At 36.8% G+C, this 12102-nt stretch overlaps 1 protein-coding gene across 1 annotated transcript in view; it reads right to left on the bottom strand.

Moving 5' to 3' along the window:
- Positions 1-11680, bottom strand: part of LOC131048413 (uncharacterized) — a 39826-nt gene extending 28146 nt beyond the window's left edge. The window contains exons 1-2 of the mRNA XM_057982369.2: positions 11239-11680; positions 3836-4147 (exon numbers count right to left, since the gene is read on the bottom strand). Of these exons, the coding sequence (XP_057838352.2) occupies positions 3836-4147; positions 11239-11336 (410 nt within the window). The 5' untranslated portion in view covers positions 11337-11680. The remainder of the gene's footprint in view (positions 1-3835; positions 4148-11238) is intronic.
- Positions 11681-12102: the final 422 nt, after the last annotated feature.

Below are 12102 nucleotides of genomic sequence, written 5' to 3'. Positions count from 1 at the left end.
TTATGGGGGAAGAAACAATTAACTATGACTATAGGTCCAGGGTAAAGTGTGATATCCCTGCAACCTTTGTGTCTATCCTTCTAGTCATGGAAATTCCGAAAGATGAGGCAATTCAGCTCTGCAAAGATATTTTTAGACGAGATTTGCTCGAGGGCTTAGACCAGGCAGTGCTGAGCGTCGATGATAATCTCATGATACCCTACCTGGAAGATTATGAGAACAATAATCTAGAGGAAGGGCGGGATAGGGGAGTAGAGGTTCCGAAATGCCCAATCCTGATTATTAAGGATGTGGAGACCTTTGAAGCAAGAAAGTCCGCCATTCTCAGGAATATCAATTTCTTGCAAAAATGGCTGCACTTGAAGCCAGCCTTGGGATCAAAATGGTGGTTAAATTACATGCAGAAGGAGGGTTTTGAACCTCCCCAAGAATTCCCAGATTTAGGGGTGAAAAGGCTCCAAGTTCTGCCAATGCTGATCATTAGGGCCACCCATCTCCAAGACGGGTCTGAGAAGACTGGAAAAACTTCTAAGAGGAAGTTGGCGGCATCCAAGGAACCAGCAGAATCATCTGGTGCTGCAGCAAGGAATTACCCTCCTCATGATGACCGTGTCTATGTGGAACGTAGTTTGATGGATTAGTTTTCCGAAGTAAAGTCTTTTAGGTTTCAGGCCATCCTCTGCTTAGTCAGCAAGGGTAGTTAACACTGTTTCAGCCTATTTTGTACTCACCCTTTGTGGAATTTTCAATATATCCACCATATAGTTGAAAAATAAATTGAATGAATGATTCAATAATCGGATGATGTATTCAACAATATACAAGCGTATATATAGAGATTACAAGACGACGTTCTAAATTAAGAACAAGTCGTTTAAAGTGAACTACTAAAAAGCTAAACACTAAATAGAGCTTAAAAGCTAATTAATTAAAAAGAAAAAGCTAAATGCTAAATAAAGCTTAAAAGCTAAATGACCATTAAACAAGGAACTAAATATAGGTGACTAAAATATAATTAAATATTCTAATAATAGTAAGTGCTGTTTTTCCGCTTATGGACTTATTTCTGGCTATGTTACCCCGAGTTTCCGGGATGGGGACGACAGGGGACAAGGGTACACGTTTCCGGGACGGTGATTTTTTTTGCCAAATTTGGGGACAGCTAGGGGACGACAAAGGGGACAACCATATAAAAATAGGGAAAATTAAAATATATAGGGAAATTTAAAATATTCATATGAAAACATGGATAAAGCATGCACATATACATTACAGAACCTTAACATATAGAAACTAGCAGAGTTCTTATGCCAAATTTGTGTTAAATTGAGAGTCAAAGTCGAATTGCTTATAGAATTCATTGTCAAAATTCACTGTCAATATGCAGAATTTATGGGGACGTCCCCTAGAAGTCCCCTGTCCCCAGGACGGGGACGCCTGAAAAAATACTGGGGACACGTCCCCGGGTAACATAGATTTCTGATCTTAGCGTTTTTCCAGTTTAGACATTTCAGCATTTTGGCTTCCTATCCTATTAGGCCACTTTTTGCTGGTTAGACCTTGTATGACACCATAACTGGTTTAAGTATGCTTAGTATTAACAGTTTACAGTTTTATGGATTGTAAAGGAAGTAATCTATAACACAGAATACATTATGAATTCTCTTGGGCTTATTAAAGATTTTGTGGAATACTATCTGGCTCATGTATGATTTTATGGATAGCAAATTTGATTTAGATATGGTTAAATATTTTAGGAAGGCACGTACAAATAGCTTATGTTATCTTGAGAATTATCATGACTATACCTGTATGTTTCCTGACTATGGGTGAATCGGCCTAATATGATAACAGAATTCATTACCTCATTTCTGCTTCGGACATACGGACTAATTCAAGCAGTATTTATTTATAAACATATTTTCTCTTACATATATATATATATATATATATATATATATATATATATATATATATGTTGGATGATCGAATATATTATTTAGATGAAATGTATTAACTGTGGTCTCAATGTCGTTCTTCCGCATTTATGATCAATGGTTATAAACTCTGCCGGTTTTTAAGATGCAGTGTATTGCACGGACGGTTTGTAATTTCCCAGATGAGATTGGTGGTTGGTTGGATCAGCAAATATGTAGAGAAGACTGAGTTTTACTTTGATCCATGTCATAAATCTGGTGCAGGTATAAGGTAGTATCATCTATTAGCAGTTATAGAATATTTCGATATCAATATGAAATTATGAATACAGTAGAGGATTATTAGGTATCAGTTCAAACTCTCTGATCCTTGGCTTCTACTGTAGTATGCTCTTCTGCTCCATTACCCATGAATCTATACATACATACATATCTATACACTATGATCTCCTTAATATACTAATATATATATATATATATAAAGGTATACACACACACACATATATATATCGGATAATGGATAATTCGAAAAACAGAGAACATTATTTATCTTCTGTCTCGGACATATGGTGTGATAGTTGGATCCATCTATCATATGATGGAATCATTATTTGCAAGGTCAAGAATAATGGTTTGACATATGGATCCCTTTCAAGAGCATTGGACAATCAGGCGACATTGGTAGAATATATATGTATATTCTATTTTAATTTAAAGCTCTAATCTGCAAAGAGGACCTCCTGGGAAGTGCTAAGTTAAGTTACAGAATGGAACATTACCTCATCAGTTCAGAGGTATTCTGTCAATATAGTGGTATGTTGTTTTAGAAATGTGGAAAGACTCAGTAGGTAAAATAAGACTCAAATAGTTAATGGATGTCTATTACGGAGATAGAAATGGTCACTTGTAGTATGATTAGCATCTCCTTTATACTGCAGTTTTGGTAAGTTGGAAAATGAATATATTTGAAATAGCTAATCTTCAAACAGTTTATTTCATGACTTTCTCTAAACTAGAATAAAAATATTATGAAGGGTTTTGTTATGAAATAAGAAAAGGTGCTGTTTATGGTTTTCGATTACACTAATGCTGTTCTAACCTGCGAATTCAAGTTGTTTAGTGTACTTGAAACAGGATCTCAAGAACCAAGAAGAAGCAACAGGTCTTCTATTCTTTGTAAAGGTGGTGTACAAATGGTTCGGAGGCAGCTTAATAGCTTCTATTAGTATCTTGTACTAAATGTATGGGTGGCTGGCCTATTGTTTTGGGTTTGTACTATCTGGTTGTAATCAAACACACCTTTGTTTCTGGGCTCGGCAATATGCCATCTTGATGTAATCATGTTTAGTTTTTAGGTTTATCTGAGCTACAACCAGAGGTTTTCTTCCCGGTTCTTTCCTGCAGATATGCTCTCTTGAACCAGGACTGCTGTAAAATTCTTACATTTGATAAATAATAAAATCTCGGCTATGGCCCCTTATCTATCAAAAAAAAAAAAAGTTTAATCATATAATAGAAAAGCTATGATTGGATTGCAGTTTGATGCACACGATTACATCACTTTCTTTAAACTATACATTTGCAATATGCTATAAAATTATCTGAATTTGTTTCCAACTGCCTTTAAAAGATCTCACACAAAAGCCATTTTAACAAGATTTTCTTGTGTTCCAAGTTTCTTATCTCCTAATGATGGATAATGGAGTGTGATCCAAAATGTTGATTCAAAAACAAGCCTTTGAACTGATTCACTGTGACTAAGCAGGACACACTGTTATCCTTAATGAGAAAAATGTACCTTGAGAAAGCTCATGAACATTTGCCACTTCATTACCACCCAAACTTGCAACAAAAAGAATAATAAGCCATAAGAAGAATATGTAGGTAGAAAGACTAACCTGCCTCTCAGTTGAGGTGGTATCAAAACACCTCCTGAAGCATCAGAGGGAAGCCTTGAAGGTGACAAGCTCTGCCTTGGGAGCTTTCTGTATGGCAATGGTCCAACAGAACCATTTGTCTCTGGCCTCTTCCTGGATGCACTTGCTGCCATAGCTGCAGCAACCCTAGAAGAATGGTCATTACCTATCAAATTAGCTGGCCCTGTTAGTGACCCGAGCAACACCGAAGCATCTGGAAGTTCTGTTATGGGCCCTGTGGGAGAATTCTCTGCTGCTTCTGATAGTTGACCTTGTAATGAGCCTGTTAGATTACTAAACATGCCAACACCATCACTCAGCATCAGAACAACTATAAAGTGAATTTGAAAACCATATAAATCAGTAATCATTATGTGGAGATGGCAAGCATGTGGAGGCAGTCATTCTCGCATTTTCTTGATGCAAAACATATTACAAGAACATCATTATAATCAATAAAGGGCACAGGAAAAAATATCTAAAAAAGGTGTACCATGGAACAAGTCAAAATTTCTTGCATCTAGGTAAACTTAGGACTTAGAACATTATTATGCTCTTAAAATAATTATTACAAAATATTTGGTAACCATGGAAATACAATCAGAAATATGGTACAGTAAAAAACTACAAGCTGTTTTCGCAGTGTTGCACCCAATGTTCAATGGCATATGTACCTGAACATCTCTCTACATCAGAGATGTTCCAGGGTAAAATTAACTCTTACTTGTAGCCACAAAAATTAATAACCATAGGCAAACAAATACATAATAGAAACTAGTATGGCAGCTCTAGAGATAAGCATGATAAGCATATTTATAATAATGTTAAGTAATAATGTTAAGTAAGTTTCATAAGATTGGCACAAAAAGAATTTCAACAGCCTACAGGTCATAACTACCACAGACCAAGTAATGTACAACACCATCTGGTTTACTCGGAATATAGGCAGACCAATCACAACAGCATGGCTCTATCCAAAAGATGCCCAAAACTCTTGTGTTGACTAAGGCAATAAGATTCTAAATGAAAATTCCCTCCATTAAGAAAGCTCTATTTATGTAGGGAATCAGAACTATTAAAGCCTATAACATTCTATTTTCAGTTTTGAGTTGCATCTTTTGTCTATTTAAATGGATTGTTTACCTTATTGCAAACATAGACATATCATGCTTTTCTTATTTGTTTAATTATTTGTATTGATCAAATCTGATGTTTGAATTTGAAATAAACAAACTCATTTGTTGCTAAAGATTGAATATCTTTTCATTTGCAGGTTAATCAGAATGTTTGTTGCACTTGTCTACATAGACAAGGACTTCACATTTGTACAATCTATTCTCTAGAAACAAAATATGAATGTATGTGTCTGTGTATGTGTGTGTACATGTGTTTGAGTGCATGGGTATGTGTGTGGAATTTAACAATATCTATGTATGTATGTATGTATGCCTGCATGTAGAACTTAACCAATATATATGTTATGTATGAGTGAGTGTGCATGCAACTGTGCTCATGTGTTTGCATGAGTTTGTGCATGCCTATCGTCCTTAATGAATTGCCAAGATTTTCTAAAATGCTAAATTGTAATATTGCTATTGATCATAGTTTATAAGCATATACTATTTAGGGCCTTACATAACAACTGTTTTGGTATCATACAACCTGATGCTTAAATCAGCAATCATCTTGACCTCCATTGCACATTTAATTGACCTACACTCAAAGAGGTGTTGGTGGTGCAACATAGAAAAACATAATGATCTAGAATTACATGTCCAACTATTGGATCAAAAGAATAAACAAATTTGCACATGAATATACAAACTGTTATTGCTCAACCCATATTGGCACTCAAAACTTGAATTGCAAAAACCCCAACCTTCATTATGTAGCCTAACATGGAAAATCAAAACCTGAGTGAGCATCATTGCCACTATTTAGCTCTCCTGTTCAGCTGCAACCCCAGCCAGTGGTGGACTTGCTTGACAAATGTCAGGATGTACATCCCTTCTTATATTCTCAATTTCAATGTATAAACTCTTTACAATACTCATATATCACTTTTTAAAACAAAGACAACAACTCATTAACCTTTAATCAATCCTTCAAGCACCTCTTGTAGGGTACACCAAGATACTTGGCTGGTTTTGCAAAGTACACCACTTTGAAATGCAGAAAGAAGTGCTTCAGATTATGTCTGGTTTTTTAAACTTGTTCAATGACTTAGGTGTATAACTTTGGGAGACGTTTTATACACTACCTCACTTGTTGAACCCTGTATTTTATATCATTATGTCCTACAAAATCCACTGACTACTTTGGAGTTTGGACAGTTCAACCTTTTCAAGATACATTCATAATTTCATAGTAGTCGGAACTGACATGGGAAAAATATTATAATATCAATAAAAAATTACTGATCTGAAGATCAACATCAATAACTCCCTAAATGACAAGGAACTTGAAAGAGTTATTAAGATGTCAGAACTAAAATAGGTCAAATTCATGTGTTACAACCCCAATTTTCAGGTTAAGCCTGCCTAAAATGACACCTCTAGACTCTCAATGTGTTATAAACTTATACATTTGGATCTATAACTCAAAACCTAAATGGGGAAAAGAGAGTGTCAAATAACATGGCGAGTGGGGATCAATAACAAGGTATAAAGATAAAGAAGACAGATAATGAAGCACCACCCTTAATCCAACAAATAGAAAACAAGGAAAGTTTACATGTAAGAGAGAGCACTCGCCTTTGCAGTCAACATAAGTCAAAAGAGAATATTGAAAAATATGCTGTAATGAGAAAGAAGAAGATCTCTAGGCATAAACCCTAGGTATTCTTGAAGGATTTTAAACTCCTATTATCAACATTCCTAGAGTCTGTTACATGACTTTTGCATGGATTTTACACATTTGATGCAAGGATTCAAGTATGTGCAGCAGATAAAAAAGGTATTTGCAGGGGTAGCGATAGCTAATCAGAAGAGGGGGAAGTCCGGTGCTTGATTTAGCACAGAACCTTATTTTGATTTGGCAGAATGGATTTTAGTTCTCTTACCTGCAGGTATCAAAGGCTCCTAAGGAAACCCTCCTATCCCATAGATCAAAACTGAAATAATCCTCAGCACTTTCACAAAAAGCATTTCCTGTGGCATATGTCATGTATTTGGGCCATGGCTACAGTGACACATTAAAAGATCCGCAGTAGCTTTCAAAAAATGTAGTGTTTCAGTTTTTAAAAATGTGATGGAGGAGTTACAATTATATAACTTGGCAATAGCATCTCTTTTATTCTCAGTTGCATTAATTTTCAAAAAGACATTCATGGGGCCTTTAGCTGTAGAGCCATGAAATGTGCCACAGCATTAGAAAAACATGTCCAACATTAGATTGTAGATGGTTATTGTTGTCATTTTATGACACCCTTGGTCCATCAGTAAGAACCGATCAGAGATATGTTTCATGGACCAGCGCTGCCCCAGTTGATCAAGGATAAAGGCCGTAGAATCATGGTTTGAAGTGTTGCCTTGTCGAAAGTCCCTGGGCCCTCTCTTTCCCTTTCTCCAGAACTCCGAAACCCCGAGGTTCCGAAGTTCTTTGCCCTTGTCTCCTTCCTTCTTCCCGCTCCAGAACTTCGGAACCCCGAGGTTCCGAAGTTCTTTGCCTTAGCCGCTTTCTTTCCTACTCCAGAACCCCGAGGTTCCGAAGTTCTCTTCCTTCCTTGGCTTAGCCCCTCTTCTCCTTAGCCTTTCTCCCTCTTTCTCCGGAACCCCAAGATTCTGAAGTTCCTTCTTTTCTTCTCCCCTTTCCCGGAACCCCAAGGTTCCGAAGTTCCCTTCCCTTGCCTTCCTCCAGAACCCCAAGGTTCTGAAGTTCCCTCCTAGCCCTTCTTCCTTCTTTTCTTCGAAACTCCGGAACCCAGAGGTTCCGAAGTCCTCTTCCTCGCTTCCCCTTCTTCTCTCCGGAACTTTGGAACCCCGAGGTTTCGAGGTTCCTTTTCTTCTCTTCCTCTCTCTATCCCGGAACTCCGGAACCCCGAGGTTCCGAGTTCTTTTCTTAGCCTCTTGAAGTTCTCCGAAACTCCGGAACCCCGAGGTTCCAAAGTTCCTTGCTCCTTCCCTTGTCTTCCTCACTTCGGGAGTCCGAGCTTCCAAAGTCTCCAGACTTCCTTCCGACTGGCGACACTTCCGGATGGCGCGATCAGCACTCAAGGCTTTTAATGCTCCAACAGTTTTGGTGACTTGTGCACTTTCTTTTGTGGAGCCACAAGGGTGCATTAAATGTTTTTGGCAGGATTTCCATCAAGGGAGGTACGGGGCCATGCTTGGTGACTTATGTCATGTCTGCCTTTGGAAGGTCAGTCAATCAATCTTCTCAGGATTGCCCTTTGGTGGTATGGCTAGGTTGCGTGCATGTACAAGTCAAGTGCATGCACTTCCCTGCACTCCCACACTGACATGCAGGGGTAATAATCACCCTTGTAACCTTTTTTCTATATAAGGTTGTTAAGCCTCATTGTAAACGGTTCTCTCCCTACTGGCTTGAGCTTTCTTATGCTCTTTCTCTTCTCTTGAAGACTTGTAATTATTTTTGCATTTCTGCAACTGTAAGATTGGCTTTTGGCCTTATAATTAATTAAAAATCACCATTCTTGCCTCCTTCTAACCTATGTATGTTGTGTATGCTTTTCTTACCTTCATCATAGGTGTATGTCTTGTGGCTTTTCTCTCCATATATGCTGTGTTAACTTGTTTTCTGAGTGTGACTTGTGGGAATCCTTCTCCCCTCTTGACACTTAGCAAATTCTAACCTCCATACATGCATTTGGGTCACTTATGCAATTGAAGTTGTCCATCTCTTGGGTTTTTTAGTTGGTTCCTTGTGCCATTTCGGTAGGGAGAGAAACAATCTCTTCTTGGTGCATCACCTCCTTTCATTTCAAGCATTCTCTCTCCCCTTTACCTCTGCAAATTGTTAGGATAGGCTTAGGAGTCAGCTTTAAAGTGTTGAGTTGGTTCAACACCTGCACCTATTTGAAGAAGGAAGTTGGCCTTCTCCGGAGATTCAACCCCTTGCGCAAGGTCCCACACTTCGGGGTTGTTTCCATGTTTCACAAGGTTGCTGAGTTGATAGCTTAGCAAGGGTGCAAGCTTTTGTGATAACAATTATATACAATGAAACCATACAAGGTCGAGTTGCTCAATTGTCCTGAATGGGTAAATAGAAAATTTGATTGAAGTGGAGTCATAAGAACTAAACATTTTAAAGTGGAGTTCTTCAAGATGATATAAAGCATTCAACATGGTATAGGTGATAACTAATGCAACTATTTCCTGTTGTATACCTGGTTTAATGGCCCACAGTAGGAACAAAGATATTTTGACATATTAGACCCCATGTTGTGAGCATGTGCTCAAAAACAAATCATAATACATTTTGGAGGATTCCGTAGAAATTTGATTTGATATTTGCTGCTAGGAATTGGGATTTGGATTGTAAATAAAAACACATCATAGTACATTTTGGAGGATTCCGTAGAAATTTGATTTGGTATTTGCCGCTAGGAATCAGGATTTGGATTGTAAATATGGTTATCTTCAACCAGCATTTCTTCCTAAGTAATTACTGAAATTGTTATAGCACTGAAATTCCCAAACCCAAAATCAACCAGATACAAAATAGCTTACATTTTCTGGAAAGAATGATGAAGGTGGAAGAGTCCTTTCTCTCTACAATAATGTCAAGTTCAACTGACCGCTTAAGTGGAGGGAGTCTAAGGCAAAGCATGTGAAAAGGTGAAAACCACCAATCACTAAGGCACCTATCATTAAAAATCATATTCTTAGTCTCAAAGAAATATATCCACCATCTGACAGCATGCTTGGACATGTTACATCCATCATCTATTACTGATTTTAATGACAAACTTAGAAACACTATACGATAGAGGTAGAAACAGAAATGACAGTCTAGGATAGAAACGTTGATTTAATTTGAATACAAAATGGAAAACATTATATGATAGAGGTAGAAACAGAGATGGCAGTCAAGGGTAGAACAACGATTTGATTTGAATACAAAATAGAAATTCCTTTTAAAGAAAAACATTCTTTCCAGGGAATTTGCAGCACTTTGGGGATGGGGACAATAAAAACATCTACACTACATCCTATACATAAGGCATAAACAGGGATGTTCCCTATTGTCCGTTGATCCCTACTCTCTCAGGGAAAGAGGGATATGTTCCTCAGCTTCAAGGATGCATCCCCATAACGCATGGTTTTCTGGTAAGTAATAAAATTTCTTGTAGATGATTTTCTATTGTATTTTATGAGAGCTCCTAATATCCCTATAATTGCAGCCTAAAAGGCTATGCTGTATCAAATTATGATATAAGAAGAAAATGTCTGATGGGAAATGATAATTTGGGCACAAAAGGCCTAAAGAGCAAACCAAGTGGCTCAACTCTTTATTGTACACTGAAAAACTAACACTTGCTGACAGAGAGCAACCTTCGTTCATCTCAAAGGTATTTTAAATTCCAAAAAGCGTAAGTTTCATGGGACGTAAGATGTGTTTTAACCCCTCAGCACCTAGGAAATGCATCCCCATCCACCATCCATCCCCGCACCTGTGATACCTAACTAGGATTCTGTGGGAATTTTCCCGAGTCTCCTTTTCGTGTCCTAGTGTTCTTACATTCCTCCAAAAAGGGGACTCTGGTATAATTGCAATGTTCCTCGTAAGGAAGATGATATCTACATTAAATGTTTTATTTTGAGCTGAGGGGATTCAGAACCCTTATTTTATTCCATGATTATTATGATGCCAAATTTTAGAACTTGCCTATGGAGAAATCTTTGAGCATAAGTACACACTAGCGGACAAAGGAGGGAATTCAGATAATAAGTACCATTAGATGTTTCATCCTCCTCCTCCTCTCGCGTACCTGTGTGCCTTGTAGATCCCTTAACTTGCTCGTAAGTGTTCAAAAAGTATTAGAAGCTTTTTCCAAGCGAAGTAGCATATACGACTAGTTGAGGATTTATTTCCACTAATATACCCTAACTTTCTTTCCACTACACTACCTAACTTTATCTAGCTAGAAATAAGTGCAATGAAAACAGTGCTGTTATAACAATTAAATAACAATTCGGATCAAAGCACTTGTCAATCGGTGGAATGAATACATTCGAAGCAAAGGCGCACACTCTACTTGAAATGGAACTTAAACAATTAAAAACAGAACAAAACATCAAAATACCAGATGTTTTTGCTCAATTTTAACATTAAAAAAAATAGTAAATAATGACCAGATAAGCAATTAAACAGAATGACCTAAAATTCAACAACAGATGATAATTGATAGATTGAGCACTTACTCGCTATAAGATTGTTGCGGGCCTTGTTCTTTGACTTCTTCATGTTGCTGTTCTTCAATTTCCTCGTCGGATGAAGATGCGTAATCCACCAACGACATGGTTAGAGTTATGGCCTTACCGTTACACACATGACAAATACAGAAAACCCTTCAGATTTGAACAGTATGTGAGGTTTTTTCAGAGGATAAATATGGCTTTAGCAGACCCTAAGCATCAAAGTTTTGAGATGTGTCCAGACTCGAAGAGAGATAGCAATTACCCAGAAACGAAAACGCAACCTTCCATCTAAAATTATGACGTAAAGGTTTTTAAAATAAAAATAAGATAATTGTATTAATAAATATACCAAATAGATAACAAGAGCTGTGAGACAGCATGAGTCCCTGCCTTCAGCTAAAAACATGCTAGCAATGCAGTTTCAGTTGTCATTAGGTCACAAATGTATATAAAGAGGAAGAGATAGAAGCAAACTAAAACTATTATCTAGATCATGGCATAGTTTTGACATTTTAAAGAAAGATTAAAAACTACAAGTTGTACCAAAATGAGGTACAATGGTTAAGTTGGTAGTAAAATATACTTCGAATTAATTTTAGAATATAATTCTATCATTTAAGTTAAAATTAAACTAAAAATATTTAAACAAGACAATAAACATAATTGAAGTCCTTTGGATGTTTAAACAAGACACAAACACAATGTATACTTTTGATAAATAATAAGTCAAAATCTTGTAATAAATTTATCAAGATTATATATGACAATGACAGTTACATAAAATTTACTAACATACCAAATAAATTAAAAAAAATAAAAAATTAGATTATAACTTGAATAATAGAATAAAATCAATTTTTTATATTT

Source organism: Cryptomeria japonica, chromosome 8, assembly GCF_030272615.1.
Source record: "Cryptomeria japonica chromosome 8, Sugi_1.0, whole genome shotgun sequence".
In the NCBI taxonomy this organism is placed as follows: domain Eukaryota; kingdom Viridiplantae; phylum Streptophyta; class Pinopsida; order Cupressales; family Cupressaceae; genus Cryptomeria; species Cryptomeria japonica.
Note: the sequence above shows the minus strand (reverse complement) of the source record. Positions and strands in the feature narration are given on the sequence as shown.